Genomic DNA, 16,112 nt, shown 5'->3' with positions numbered 1-16,112 from the left:
GAGCTCACAGCAAACTCTCCTTTCCAATGTGTGCAATGAAGCAGCTAATGTCCTTTGGACTCTTGTCTATGGCACCGAGTGGCGGGGGCGGTGGAGGGGGCTTGTTTGTTTTTGGTTCTTGTTGTTTTTCAACTTTTTTTCGAAACCAAACTCTTAAATATATCAACCCAAGGGACTATTTCACCAAACATGTCTTGTTAAAGTCATTGCCTTTTAAAATATCTATGAAAATTATAAAACGAAAAGGAAGATTTGTGTCATTACAGTGAGGGGAGAGAGGAAACTAGAAAGAGATGAGTGTGGCACGACTCCTTTTGTGAAGTGGCGTTGCATCAAAGCGCAAAGTGGACACTCTGAAAAGGCTTTACGACGCCCATTTACGTGGACACGATGGACCGTAAGTGTCCAGGCAACAGCGGCCCAGGGTTTCCATATAAGGAACAGAGCAGCTTTGCGTTCCATCGAGCTGTGGACTTTGATCAGGTGCACCTTCCTCTAAAGGGATCTCGTCGCTATGATACAATATGACCAGAGAGTGTCATCTTACCCCAACGTGCCTCTGACAACACGTAACAGAGCACGTCGGTGATGTGAGGCCAGAGCCTGAGATTCTGGAAGCTCTGATCCGGCCTGTGCCACCTTCTCCTGGTGCGATCGGAGTAACTCATCTAAGTCTCTGGGTAAATCACTTTCCATCTGTGCACCTCCCTGGGGAGCCGGGGCTGTTCGTTACCATGATATATATTAATCATGCTGTGGTTCATATTATGACACAAGTGTAAACATGACCCGAAGCTTCGGTCTTGGTCTCTCCGACACGAAGGGAAAAAATATCTGTCTGCAACTTAGGTTTTTGGATGAGATAATCAGAGAGTTGAAAAGGCTCTGAGAGGTCTGGCAAAGGCACCAACGGCAGGACGTGAGTTATATGAGGTCCGTGTGCGTAAACGTGTGTCCACCTGCGAACCCACCTGGGAATGTGCAATCATCTCCCTTACCGTGGTGCCCTAACTTTAGCACTCCACGTGGCGATTGCTTTCCTCGGGGCCTGCTGAAACCCAAAATAAAGTTGAGATGGTAAGCGCTCAGTGAATTAAAATCATAAAAAACCACATTGAAAAAAAAAATCCACATTGGTCAGAAGGCTTTCTGAGAAGAAGCTTCATCTTGGCGCAACAAATAATAATAATTATAATAGCGAGGGCACCTCAGGTATACGGGTGCCTTGTTTCTGAGCATGATGCTCTGCCCACCTGCTTTCGCCTTATTCCAAGGGTGAGGGTGAGGCGGGTGTTACCCCTGTGGTCTTGCATGGACAGAGAAATGAAGGTGTCAGGGCATGGTTCCTCCCGTGTCATTGGGAGACCTTGCCCAACTTTCTCTTCAGGCTTCTTTTCAGCAGCTGATGCTGAGAGAAGGAGGTGAGAAACATTCCAAGAACCGAGGCCAATTTTCAGATTAAGTGGAAAACTATTCAATTCTCCCACTTGGGCAGCAAATGAGTTCGGAGGCTCCTGTCTGGCTGCCACCCGGTCATGCCGTCATGTTTCTTCTCTCCCTCTCACACGGCCAGCAACAGCTCTGTCAGCCCTGCAGTCAGTAGCCTGCAAGGAGCGGTGCCTCGTTGTGGTTGAACAAATAACATGTTTTGGAAACCCAAGCAACCCTTTTTGTGGCTGGGAGCAGAGAGGGAGAGCGTGTCAGTCAGTAGAGTCCTGCCAGGGCTTCAGCTCTTGGGGAGCCTAAAGCAGAGGGCCCGAAACATGTCCTCCACTGACAGCAGGAGACAGCATTCTGCTGCAGTATTTTTAAAACAGTCGATAGGATCCGAGTCAGGAAAGGAAATAGTAGAATTCCAATCTTGGGTTCGGTTTGTAAATACATATAGCAGACAATGGTAAGTGCAACAACGGTAAATATATAATTACAGAATGCAGATTTGATCCCTTGGGCATAACCAGAATGTTGACTTCGGATTGAGACTCAATCAAAGATGTGCCCAGAGCAAGGGATTCAACCTTCGCATGCTTCTAAAGAGAGGAAAAGCTTGTGTCTGAGATGATAGATAGCCAATGGTTTGGGGAACGTAGGAAATGTTTGCAAAGTCCTGGGAGCTCCTTCCCATCCCTTATGCCTGGCCCTGCACCTGCTCATCCACTTCCAGGATAAATAAACTGGAAATCACTTTTTTCCTTCCAGCTCTAAGTTTTTTTGTCTGATTTGAGATTGGTCTCGGTGAAAGCGCGTGTGATACGGCAATCTGTAAGGGGAGAGGATCAGACACACAATATAGGTCTTCAAATAATGGAGAATAATTGGACCATGAGATTATTTTCAAATTCTGGCCATTAGATTTTTGCAGTTTGAATAACAAAATTAATTCGTTATTTCAAGAACAGCCAGTCCAGAATGCAAATTTTAAAATTCAGGATACAGATGTAAGCTTGGGATTGTTTTGGTTTATAATGCCTAAAAGTTCCATTATTTTTGGAGAGGGAAAAAATTATATATGTATTATTAAATAAGAATAACAATATGAGGATTGATTGCCTTCAAGGGCGTTATTTGACTGACTTTTAAACAGAAACACTTCAATCATTAAAATACTTCCATGCTGGTCAAACCTACAGACCGCCTGTATTTTGACTAAAGTATTATTTTTACTGCAAGATAAGCACCTTTACAAAGCAAGTTGAGCAAACTATGACAAACCCTCCCTCCCTCTCCCTTTTGCACATAAGTGATTCTAGTACTGCTTTGAGGCATCCCTCAAGTAAAATAACATATAAATAGAATGTGAGAAATTACCACATTTTCTAGACTCCACACTTAGTATGAAAAACAAAACTTCCCTGTGCCCCAACATACCCTCTAATTTTGTTTCTCCTTCACCTAAGGATTTCACCCTGCTCGATGTTATTTGTTGTGATAAGCCTCCGGAAATATGAAGGGGGGGCTCCTTAGTCCACGTGTTCCGCTACCCCACCCGCCTGGAGATGTACAGTATGCTGGTGCAGACTATCAAGGAAGGCCAATCTCAAATGTCATTTTCATTTCAAAATTGTTCCCATTATTTCAAAATGGTAGGAATTCAGACACAAAAGCAACTTGGTTGGAAAATTCATTGGTGCGGTGGTGTCAAAATCACCCCTTGCATCAAATATACCCTCTGATGGTTGATAAAAGGACATGGAGGGAAACAGAGTGGACTGTGTGAAGTATGAATTTTAGTTTGAGTCTCAACAGAAATAAGAACCTAAAGGGATATTCCACCTGCCCCCCAGCTTCAGTTTCTTTTGGTTTATTCAGTTGCAGAATCTTGGGGATTTTGAAGTCTTAAACAAATGCTACACCAAGGGCTTGTGTATAATGTCTAGGCTTTTAATGTACACCTGCACCATTTTCCCCTCCTGGCCCATCCTCAAGAGGCTCTCTCTCTCTCAAAGGCAGTTAGTTATAGAAAAACCTTTATAAATTTGCTCTTCTTGGGATATGGTTCTGGGCTCAAATTTCTTCTATTCGATGAGGACTTTAAGTGACAACGAGAAACGGTTATAAGATAGAAGAAATGGATTTTTTTTTTTTACACTATAGACAAATAAATGGCACTAACGGCTATGGTTCATAAGCAAAAATACTTTCCTTAAATGTTTTAATTAACCATTATTATACCATTGTGCTTTTTTGAAAATTGTCCAAATAGACGTCCTTAGGAAGTATTGTGGTGTCTCTAGTAAACATGAAATAGTCACCTCAATATTAGCAACCAGCTTGTCTACATGGTACGTTTCCAAAGAAATGGTCCACAGAAAAGATACATGTATATTTTCGTCTGCTTTGAAAAACAAATGTAAGAGACTCACGTGAAAAGCCTACATGTTTTTACTTTGATCAAAGATCATTTCGGAGCACTAGACATACCAAAATGTTAGTGTCTTTACTAATCCTCTCAAAGGTAAAATACACATTGCGTTGAGGACGATTCTTTAAATGAAGTAAACATGCCCTTATTTACAAATGTTTTAAGTAATATATATATTTTAATGACATATGGTTAAGATGCATTCTTTTAAGCCCTATCACATATCAAAGTTAGCACTGGCCTGGCATAGCACGCATAAATAAGGGTATGTCATTCTTTCAAGTTCAGTACTGTTCTATATGCATTATGTTTGGAAATGACAGATTTAATCTACCCTATAAGTGTTTACTAATTTTCGAATACATTTTCCATGCACCACTTCATATTAACTACAACTATACTTCTTACAAACTTCAATATTTAGGCCAATATGACTTCTTAAAATTCCTATATAGCTAATATTAAGCATGCAGACTGACATTTAATAAAAATGACTTGATTTAATGATTAATTACAGAGATTATGACAAATCGTAAATAAGTCATTTCCGTGAATGGACTCTCTATGGGTGTCACACGGCCTCTCAAAGCCACTCTAAATATCCTCACTGAAACTGTTACTCACTAATGTGCTACATTTTAAAGCCAAATTGGGTTTTCACTCTTCTCTTGCCAAACGAACTAGAGAGAATGCTTCCTATAGCAAACTGCAAGCTCCAATGCAAAGCCACTCAAGATCAGAAAGAGGGGGAAAGTGCCTGAAAAGGCAGGAAAAATTTCAGTCTTCAAAAATTGTTTTGTAAAGTACCCTGCAGCCAAGGGAAGTGCCAGGCTCATATAAACCTAGCGATTGCGATCAACGCTAAACTAGCAAATGTTACAATAGAATCAGAAAAGTTAACTGGTAAATTCATCTCTTTCAAAAAAAAAAAAATCCCATTTCTTTCAAGTGCTTGAATATTTTTAGGAAAAAGCTACTCTGGGAGCTTGAGTTATCTAGATAATTAATTGAACAATTTCGTGTAATAAGGCATCTGGGCTTAAAAGAGAAACTTTTTGAGCTACTGTTTCATTTCTCTGACCTCACCCTTTCTCGTTACAATGTTTTAAACTTAAAGAGTTCAGCTTCGCTTCCCAGAAATTACAAAAATTAGTAGTAAGTTTTAAAAGGATCAGCTTGCAAAAATACTAAAAGTCTAATTTCTAAAATGTCTCTGAAAATAAATTACTATTTCTAAAAACCTCCAGTGACATCAATAAGCTCTGACTGCTTTAGCTAACTCTTCACGATATTAAGAAAATCTAAGAAGGAGTGGGGAGGCTGCAAACATGTTTTTTTCTCATCTAACAGGTAGTTCTACACTGTAGAGCAAAGGATCACATACAAAGATATTTTGCCATGTTTCTGCAGGCAAAAGGTAGAAAAATGTTAACATAAGGGACAAAATCTTGTCAATTTAATAAACTGGGACCATAGCCAAAATGAAACTCCTAAAAGCTATTTGCTTTAAAAATACAATAATAAAACTATTGCTTTATTTCTCAAATGGTATCATCACTAACATTTTAATGGCAAATGAGTGTAATGAAAACGACTGAGCTCTCCTGTCTTGGATTTCAAAATTCACTTACTCGATTCACTGTACTTTATCAGCAATTTCAAACATTGTACCAAAGAATTAAACAAAAACTTAGATCAGTATCTACAAATTACATCTAAAATTATCTGAGTTTCCTAACCAGAGGTATATAAAAGTTTCCCTGATTATATGAAGTTTTACAGGAATAAAATGCAATACAGGAAATGTTGAGATCTTAGGACTTTTTTTTTTTTTTAATCCTTACCTGACACAATGAGGCTTGTAAAGTCTAATTTTTGTATACTTGTGTTTCATTGATGAAACTTGTGAGAGTCAAGGTTTTTTAAGAAACGTTACTTCTTGGGTAAAAAACTCAGAACTGTTTTTCTTTGATGAAGAGTGCAAAGCAAGAGATTTACTTGGAAAATTAGTATTTCAGCCATTGTAATGTGCACTAGTGTGTAATTTTAATACAGTGCTCACCTTTTTCTAGGCTTCCAATAACTCATTTATAGGTAATCATGACAAGTCTGTTAAAGAAAAATCTCTACTTGATTCACCTATTAATCTGATAGCATAGTTAACTGGAAAGGAAATCCAAAACCAAGATCCTTAAGGATTTTATATACTTCTTGCTTATGCCCCAGGGAATGACTAGCACACAGTGCTGGGCCCACAATGATCTAGGGCATAACTGATTATCTAAAAAAAACAGATGGTTTCAGAAGTAAATGAAATCACATAGTTAAAATACACTTAGACATCAGCCAGATGTCAAAGGGGGAATCAATTTGAATGGTTTCCAACATGATTACATGACAAATTAATTTCTTTTTTTTTTTTGAAATGTAGCAAATGAACAAGTGCTTCCTTCACTTCTCTTAACAAACGTGGCAATTTATGGACTTAATATTCTGTTCTAGTTTTGCAAGGAGTTTTAAGAAGTTATTTCTTCCAAATCACATGTCAAAATATTGTCCTTATAAGTATATCCAGCTAAGTTTAGGATAATGCTCATTTTAAACTAGATGCTAGTCAGTGAAACTAAATTATAACTCTCAACATCTTCAGAAAGTTTTGAGATACTATGACCAGTTACTACAGGAACTGGGAACACAAGACCCACACTCCCCAACCTCCGCCCTACCTCCAACCCTTTTTAAAAATAAGCTTGTAACTGCTGAAGAAATAATTTTGTGGAGCTCATATGTACATTCCCCTTTCACATGAAACAATGTTTGGTTGGTTAAAACCAAGTGTGAGTTGCATGAGAGAGAAATCCTGCTTCAACAACAACAAAAAGAAAAGAAAAGAAAAAAAAAAGGAAACGCAGGGATTCCAAATAGCAAATTATTGATTGTGCTCTATGATTAAAGAAAAAAAATCTTTTTGGATTCCCATCCAAAGCCACCCGGGAGCTTATGAGTATATTTTCAAGCTCTGGACCTTACATCCCACTTTTTCTATAGAAGTTAATATTCACATTCCCCTAGGCCATGTAATATAAATGTGTTTTATTTGACGGTAATAATGTAAAACTGTATCTTCGTATATATCTTTTAAGGCTGGAAGTTATGGGCAAATACCGATCTGAGGATCTACAGACACTCTCTCAGGTCTGTGCCCGCCCTGGACCCTGCAGGCTGTCCTGTCCAGCGCATATGTGTGTTCTTCCTGTGAATTCCTTCCATCAACCAGCAGTGTTTTCTCATCCTGACACACCCAAGGAGACCATCGTGAAGTCGGACGATCGCGAAAATTAGGGTTCAGAGTCATGATTACAAGTCAAACTTTGAGAATTAAAAGTTGAGAACTTCTGAGTTCTCCCAGCAACAAAAAGGATGCGTATTGCCAATCTTGAACAATCGAATGCCTGCTAATTTGATTGCCTAGAATTCCAGTCATTAGCCAAGCAATCTTCCAAATTAAGACATCCGGTCTCCTTCAATCTTCCACTTACACCAGAACACAGAAGAATAGATCTGACCCATCAACTTAGGATAAAATTACCCATGAAAATGGCTTGGGGTGTATGGAGGAGTAGCTAGTCATACAGCGTTATTAGGAAGAACCCAGGCTGCCACTTGGAAGTTCTGTAGATTCACGGATTGCTAGGGAATTACCTTAACATTCTTGATCTAGGTTGTAGAAAATGGGTCACATCTTAGAAATGTGCATTAGTACCTCAAAGGACTGAAAGCCAAAATGTTTGCACATTTCCATTTGAGTGAGTTGAGGCATCCTAATAATCTCACCAGCTCCGGACAGAACTGATATTAAAAATAAAGATGCCACATACAATACATACTTAGGATCTATGCAGTACGTAATCATAATTAAAATAACGCGCACAAGGTTCTCAGTTCATATAATTTATTGCAGTTAGCACACAGTTTAAAAATTCACCAACACACCAATAGTACAAAACTAAACAGCATTATAAGTTATTCCCCCCTCAGGAAAATAAAACATACTATGATTGTCAAAGCTAGATGTCAGTCTAAGTTTTAGAACAAAGGAAGAATGTGAAACTAATAAAAGGAAAAAGCAATCACTCACAATGACCACAAAAAGAAAATCCAAAAGAAAGTCCGTTTTCTCAGACATTGATTGTCTCCTCTAAATTAATAAAAATTATTTTAACATAAACTGTATTTAAAAAAACTAGAAACTCTTCAAGTAACTAAAGATAATGCTCCAAGGCCATTTTCACAGCTTTTTTTTGTTTGTTTGTTTGCTTTAAATGCCATTACAGCCAAATTAACACACATTTGACCAAATATTTCCAAAACAGTCCAGCAACACACAATGGAGTTTTCCATTCAGTATCTTAAGCACAAAAATAGGCTATGTTTACAGTAGTTAAGGCGATCAAATTTTAAACAAAAGCAATTAAAAAAAAAAAGGGAAAAACAGCAAACGTTTTCCATGCTACTCCCATAGACCTTATTTGTAAGTGCAAGACAGGAAAACAAACACTGTGCAAAATGCTTTTGCCCTGCGTGCTGGTCATTAAAACCACACTGGGCTGCAGCCTCCTCTGCCCCATACACATAGTCTACTAACCCCCTTCCCCACCTTCCCCACGTCAATCAAGGCAGTCCAGTCCTTTCAGCCCGGGGCTTTTTCAGTCCATAGAATCTTTTCATGAGTTGGGGGTGGGGGGAGTGGGGGAAGGATGAAGGAGGGGAGGGAGGGGAGGGTAAGGGAGAAGGGAAGAAAAAGAGAAGGGGAGCCCCCCCCCAAAAAAAGAAAGAAAGAAAGAAGAGAGAATGACCTATTGTCAATTTGTGCAGTAGTTATTCTAAAAATGCTCAACTGGGCAAATGTGTACACCTAAACTTTTGAGCCGGCATGGGTTTTGTGCAATTAGAAGTTTGTTATAAATGCACACTGCACATGCAAATCTTTAAGCCGTTTGTAAACATTTATATTTTCCTTGTTATGTAGCGAAGTTATCAATTTGCAGCTTAAGTTTTTATTCAGCTTAACAGTTTCAACTTAAAGACAGTGGGAGAGTCAATTTAAATTATATAAAATAAAAATAAAAACAGTGCATTTACGTTCTTCATAACACCAGTTTTTTCCCCAAACGGTGCTATTTTTTTTCTAAGGAAATTAAATAATTTTAAACTCACTCGTTAAAGTTATACAATGCAAACAAAGACAAAAAATATATTGAAACTCATGCATTTCTGTAGCGTTAATATTTACTTTTCAAGACTCAACTAAGAGCATCAACACAACCTGTCAAGTTCTTTGACACCCCCCCCAGCCCGTGTAATCAGTTACAGTATACAAGAACAGTAATTCACATTTTTCAACACACAGTTCAACACTGCTGAAGCTGCAATATCCTTTTTCATCCCAAGCAAACCTTCACAAAGACAGCGTCCCAGTGATCCCAGTGTACTTTCAGAATTTCTCTCATTGGGAACCATCAGAAAACCAGAAGTTGCCACAGAAAGTTTTAAGTCAACTGCTTGTTTAAAAATAGATAATCCAGCATTTCAGAAATTTTCCATTTGGGTCTAAAAGCATTCAGGTTTCCAACAGCCAGAAAAGATTCATGCAATTTTGTGACATATAAAGAGGCTAATAAAACTGGAGGGAATTTCTACTCTGAAAAAGGAAAAGAAACAAAAACAAAAAAACAAAACAAAAAACAAAACAGAAACACAAAACGAAAACAAAGTGGGAGAGAGAGAGAGAGAGAGATAGAGAGAGAGAGAGAGAGCGCTCAGAAGACAATGCAGTGTCGACAGAATTAAGCCCTGTGAAAGCATCTTGTGATAGGACGAGTTGTTTCAAAGGTTCTTATTGGCTTACTTCCCCTACCCCCTCGAAAGAAAAAGCCCTCTCTAGTCTCCGACTTGCTCCAAAGTCTCTTTTACCAGAATGCTAAATTAGTGAGAGTCTCATGCTACTCTAAAGTGCAAAACCGAGTTAACACCCCGACGGTTTAGTTCCAGGAAACAAGGCTGCTTTTAGACCGTACCACAACTAGATAGAGATCTATGTATATCTATGTATATATATATATTATTTATATATATATATATATCTATAAAATTATTTCCAGAGTTCTTGCGAGCTATCTTCTAAGGTCCAGTCTCTGACAGTGGGCAAGCTCAGGGCTTCGCTTTTGACAGACAAGGAGTTCACCAACTCACAGTGGAACTTGCGGATGTGTCTGTACAGGTCCCCCGACTGCGTGAACCTGCGCTCGCACCACTTGCAGGCGTGCGGCTTCTCGCGTGTGTGCACCACAGCGTGGCGGCTCAGGTTGTGCGAGTACTGGAAGCTCTTGCCGCACTGCGTGCACGTGTAGGGCTTCTCGCCCGAGTGGGTCCTCTCGTGACGCTTGAGCGTGTACATGCACGAGAAAGTCTTGCCGCACAGCGAGCAGGTGGGCACGTTGACGTCGGCGGCCGGCTTGCTGCGCAGCCCGTCCTGCTCGCGGAAGTGCGTGCTCAGGTGGATCTGCAGGATGTGCGGGCTGGGGAAGACCTTGTTGCACAGCGGGCACATGAAGATCTGGCCGGCCGGGCTCAGGATGTTGGACACGTAGGGCAGCAGGCTGCTCTCCATGCCGCCCTCCACCGGGCCGCGCTCGGCGTCCGGGGTCATCATCTCATCGTCGCTGGCTTTGTCCTCGCGCTCGAGCTCCCGCAGCACCGAGTCCTCCCGCAGCGGAGCCAGGTGCCCCGGCTCGTACTGTACCCTGGCGTTAGTGCTCACACTCTCTTTCACAGCGCTATGTTCCATGTCATAGTCATTAGTGCCAACATCGCTCTCCTCACAGGAAGCCTCTTTCTCCACCTTCACCTGCACCAGGTTGCTTCTCAGCACGTCCTGTGAAGAGAAATAAGAGCTGTTCAGATTTTCAACTCCCGAAAGGCTGGACTTGACAGACAGGTCCAGCACACAGTCAACATCTGCCGAATCCCTCACGGAGGTGACAGACCTCTGGGACAAAGACTCTGTCGAGCTGCAGGGGCTGGCTACTGTTTTTCCAGCTGCTGTGGCGTGTGGCTCGGCCTCCCCGCCAGCCGGGGGGAGGCCCGCGGAGTCGGAGGGCAGGCGCATCCACATGTTCCCAGGCTCGGCCGCCAGGTCCCTTTTGCTGGGCAGGAGGTTCAGTTTCTCGTCTTCGCCCTCGTCTTCGTCACTGGGCAGATCGCCTGCCATGCGGCTGCTGCCGTCGGAGAGGCTCTCGACTTTGTCCGAGCAGCTCGAGGCGTCTTCCTCCTTCTTGGTGCTGTCTGCCTCCGTGGTGGCTTTCTCTTTCAGCTTCTTTTTGCAGACTTTGACAATGTCATACATGTGGAGATAACTGGCAGCTGCTAGCACGTCCTCAATGGGCAAGTCTTTGAACTGGAGTTTCCCTTCATACATGAATTCAAGCAGGAGAGCGAAAGCTGGGGCTGTAACAATGTCGCTGTTCAGATGAACAATGTCTCTTTTGTCCAGCTGGTCCTTGTAAAAGAGGTGGAAATACATGCTGCACGAAGCCAGTACAGCTCGGTGCGCGCGGAACTGGGCATCTCCCACCAGCACAGTGCAGTCACAAAGGAAGCCCTGATGCCTCTGCTCGCTCAGACACTGCAGCAGATGCCTACTGTGGTCTGGAAACTCCATACTGTCTTCATAACCTGCGGAGAGAGACACCTCGTGAGAGCCCACTCAGGAACAACTTTTCCAGCGCTCTAGTCCTCCAGTCCCCGCGCACACACACACACACACACACAAAACGATAGTGACAGTGATTCGGCTCGGGTCGCCGAGGTACCCGTCCCTGCATTTTAATCAGGCGTATGACCCAGGGACTACCAGATCACTCGCACAAAACCTAAATGCGACAAGAAAAAAAAAGTGCACTCTCCAAACTTCCTTGCCCCCAGCCAAACGGTCCCTGATGCATCTCCACCTTTCTGGAACTTTCAGTGAAGTTTCAAAAGCCTTCACTTCATGCAGTCCCTTCCTGAGAAGAAGAATTTAGCTCTCTTTCAGAAGAAGTGAACCTACTCATCAAATTATGTCCTACAAAACCTACAAAACAGCTTTAATTTCAAAGGGAACAGCTCATAGAATGAACAAAGGAAAGTCCCAAATACATTCTGGAAGATTCAGAAAACTTGTTCAACCGTCCTTTTTATTTTATTACTTTTGATACATGACTGCACTTAGAAAGCACAATTTTAACACACACACACACACACACACACACACACACACACACAGGCTGAATCGAGGGGGAAAAAAATGAAATCGCATAATTAGCCCAGAAATTAGCAAACAACTCACTTTTAAAGTCAGAGTGTTACAACAACAAAAGCCCTGTGTATAAAAACAGATGTTAATGCCTTAGGATTTGCAGGTATGGCACACATGTACGAGATCAGAAAGAACTACATCAACAGATGGAAAAGATCATCTTTACTATGAACAAATCCAAATATTTTTTAAATGAATTGAGAAAAAAAATAGTAATATTTCTTTGTAAAATCTGTACATCCAGAATATCAGGAACCAGAAGGGCTTCACTTAACTCTGAAAATTCTCATCTAAACTTTGATCCGTTGAAAAGCAAATGAATTCCATACCAAAATTATTTCAAACTTTTAAACGAAGGCGTATCGTATTCAAAAGCTTTACAGGTTCAACATCCGCCCCCCCCCCAAAAGCCTTACTAGAAAAAGAGAAACTATTTTTTTTTTCTGACTCTGCCTTACCTCATGCAACAGAAAATACTTTGTTTCAATAAAACTTGATATATTTTGTTTTCCCACTAGCTTCTATTCTTTCAAATATGCATCGCTGCCCTTGTTTTCTGGTGAAGGAGGGTGAGACTGACCGAGAGGAAAGGCGAAGATGTACAAAGGGTCAAAATTCAACTCCTTAAAAAAAAAAAAAATCAAGAAAACCCGACTTCCCCTTTCCTGTGACCAGAAGCAAGGTTCCACACCAAGCAGCTCAGAGAGTGCACTGGGGAACGGACACATAGCAACTTAATATTCCAGAAATTACCTCCCTGCTTTTTCCCCACTTTGCCCAAGATGGACTAAAACTTTCATCCTAGCCCCCAAATACCTTCCGCACGATGCCACCGCTAGAATAAACCAAGATTTACAATACAATCACTTTAAGTGCCCCACAGCTAACATCAATCCTAATCCTTGAGAGGGCTAAAAATAAAGATTGGAGGGCAGCTCACAAGGTAGCCGTGATCAAATTAGGAGGCTGAGAGGACAGAGAGGGACGGAGAAGGAAGCTTATAAACATCTGATCCAGCTGACTGTGGCCATATGGCAGCTGCTGCCCAGATAAAGAGATTAAGAACAGAGGAGTGCGATTACAGCTGTCTGGCCAATTCAGGCAGCTCAAATCTACAAGTTCTAAATTAGTCGCTAACACAAAAACTCCTGCAAATAATTATTGTTATGCTGAAATAAAAGCTCTCTTAAATATATATTTGAAAGAGAAATGAGGAAACCAGTCAAACTATTCTCCTGGGGACAAAAGTTTTTTTTTTTCCCCCATTTTAAAAAACCTTCGGTTTCAAAAGCACTACAGCTGTATGTTTCAGGAGTGCTGCTGAATGTTTTGAAGAATAAAGTTTCACAGTGGAATTAATTACACAATCTAGCTTCTTAACCAGAATAATCTTCTCATATAAGTTTGAATGCTGGATTCCAGACAGTTTACTATTTCTCTCCCCCCTCCACCCCAAAAGCAAAAGGAATCTAAATAGCAGTGAACAACCACAAGAAGCATTTTAATCCAAAGTGATCTCAAAAAGCAACATTTCAAAGCCTTTCTTAACATTTCAAAACTTGAAATATTTCTGTGTATTGAAGTTATTTACTTGCCTGAGCAAAAGGGATAAAAATTAAAACTAAACAAGCCCAAGACTTTCAACTCCAATAAGATGTTCATTTCATACTCAGTTTCATATATTATTCCTAAACTGGGTTAGAAAAGTAATGTGATTTTTTTTAATTAAATAAACAAAACACCACAACAGAAATAGGCTCAATCTAATCTCCTGCTACTCCTACCTTTAGGACACATAAACCTGATTAAGTCCTTTCCTCTGAGTCTCGCTGGCTCCAGGTCTGTTACATCGGTGGAAAAAAAGCAGACTAAGAGAGACAGATGCAAAGTGGAGATGATGTTAGAGAGGAATAAGATACCTTCTCCAGCACAGATCCGCACACACTAACTCCCTGTCTGTGTGTTAGAATAAAAGGCTGAGGGATGGCAGGCTGTCAGCTGCTCTGACATCATGTTCAGATGGAAATGCTACCTCCAGCTGTGCTCCCTTTAATGCCATATGCTACTCCTCTACACTCCTGCCACCAGCTCTTTCTTAGGAGAACTTTTCTCTTCTGTTAGTATAAACAAAATACTTCAAAGTCTCCCTTTTTTTCCAAACTTTCTAACAGAAAGAAATGGAAAAACTCAGCATATGGAGTTCTACTGTATTTATGGAATAGCAACACTTCTGTCTCAAGTTGGTGGACTGGCTTACACACTGACAGCACACTCAAGCCACGGCGCTATTCAGGAAATCCACATTCACTTTTATTCAACTCCAGCGTTCAGTTTCAAAGGCAGCTTAGGGATATTTTTAAACCAACCCAATTGACATCTCCAGGCCCATTTCAATATTCTCATGGTACTTTCTTTTTTTTTTTCCTGCCGAGATAATGGCATACGAGTCTCCAAATGCTGGAAGAGGAAGCAGAACTATTACTCCAGCCCGATTCACCTTATGATTTCGCTCGTTTTAACTGCTCATCTCCTACTACCTTCTCAATAAAATTTCTCACATTGCCAGTTAATGCAAATTCCAACTCTCAGTATCAACAAGGTGAAACTGCACTTTCTGAAATCCTGGAAAGTACTTCAGTTCAACGAGACGAATTAATAAACTGAAACAACCTGCTACAGCCACTTACAATGAACGCTGCACCTGCGTATCTGATCGGACTCTCCGCTCAGAAAAAGCAGAACTCTGTCTTCCCCTTGATCTGTGTCCCATAACAATCTTTTTTTGGGTCACTCTGTAATGTTTCACGATCACAGGAAAACCTTTCAGCTTTCAGTAAGGGGGGGGGGGCATGTCTAGCAAGTTTGAGAACTTTTTAGCTCGACTTTGTGGGTCTTTCCTAATGGCTGATGAAATCGTCCAGGAACCTGGGCTGGGCTGACCGGTGCCCTGCAAGGTGCTGCGACATCTGTGAATGTCAAATACATCTCCACAGACTCTGGGGAGGGTGAGGCGTACAAAAGGCCTGAGGCGCGAGTGTCGCAGCCCTGGTGAGCACCACTCCGTCCTCATCAGGAAACCGCGGCAGAGTTAAAGAGTAACAAAAACCAACGTCTCTGTCCTGTCCTCGTCGCTTTGCCAAAGTCACAAACCTAACTTTCTCTAACTTCGCGGTGAATGACATAATGACGAACGCCTATTCTAGGAGGCACTCTCCGGAGCTACATTCCTTCTCAGCCACACAACCTATTCTCCACAAATGCCCTCGCCCCATTCCAATATATCAGACATTAATCACCCCATTTACCCAGTGGGGTGGGGGGTGAGTGACAGTTTAATGAGTCCCAAGCACCGCAATGGGCCAGCGACTCCCACCTCACAAATCAACCCCTTCACAGTCTTGCTACCGCGGGGTCCAGAGAGGGTTTGCGAGGTTGGGTTTTTATTTTTTCCAAGGGGTGGGGGCGAGGGTGCGGAGTGGGGCGGGGGGGAGAAGAAATGCAAATCTCCACCTATTTCACCGTGCATAAAACACACGGGGAAAGAGGAAGGTTAAACCACAGGGAAGGAGGTGGAGGGCGGAGAGCCGGTGCAGCAGGAAAACACCTCAAACAGCAGACGAGAAAACAGACTCGGGTCACGGCAACAACAAAAGAAAAGTCGTAAGAAGAAGCCCGCGGGAGGAGGCTGGCTGCTACCGCCTCCCCAACGCCGCGGCGCGCGAGCCCCCGGGGCCTCCCGGCAACTGCACCAGCCCGGGAGGGGCCCCTCCCCCCGCCGGCCCCCTCCCCCCCGCCCGGGCGCCACTGCAGCTGCACCGGTCCCCGGAGCCGCGGCCGTCCCGGGCGCCGCTGCAGCTGCGGCGGCTCCCAAGCCCCCTCCCCCAGCCCGCCGCC

At 42.1% G+C, this 16,112-nt stretch overlaps 1 protein-coding gene across 1 annotated transcript; it reads right to left on the bottom strand.

Moving 5' to 3' along the window:
- Positions 1-7,797: 7,797 nt before the first annotated feature.
- On the bottom strand, positions 7,798-14,015 carry ZBTB18 (zinc finger and BTB domain containing 18). Its single transcript, XM_021682700.2, has 2 exons — positions 14,003-14,015; positions 7,798-11,596 (listed from the first exon to the last, which is right to left on the bottom strand). The coding sequence occupies exons 1-2, from the start codon at positions 14,013-14,015 to the stop codon at positions 10,014-10,016; spliced, it is 1,596 nt and encodes a 531-aa protein (XP_021538375.2). The 3' UTR covers positions 7,798-10,013.
- Positions 14,016-16,112: the final 2,097 nt, after the last annotated feature.

The sequence above is a fragment of the Neomonachus schauinslandi genome, chromosome 6 (genome assembly GCF_002201575.2).
Source record: "Neomonachus schauinslandi chromosome 6, ASM220157v2, whole genome shotgun sequence".
Taxonomy (NCBI): Eukaryota; Metazoa; Chordata; class Mammalia; order Carnivora; family Phocidae; genus Neomonachus; species Neomonachus schauinslandi.
Note: the sequence above shows the minus strand (reverse complement) of the source record. Positions and strands in the feature narration are given on the sequence as shown.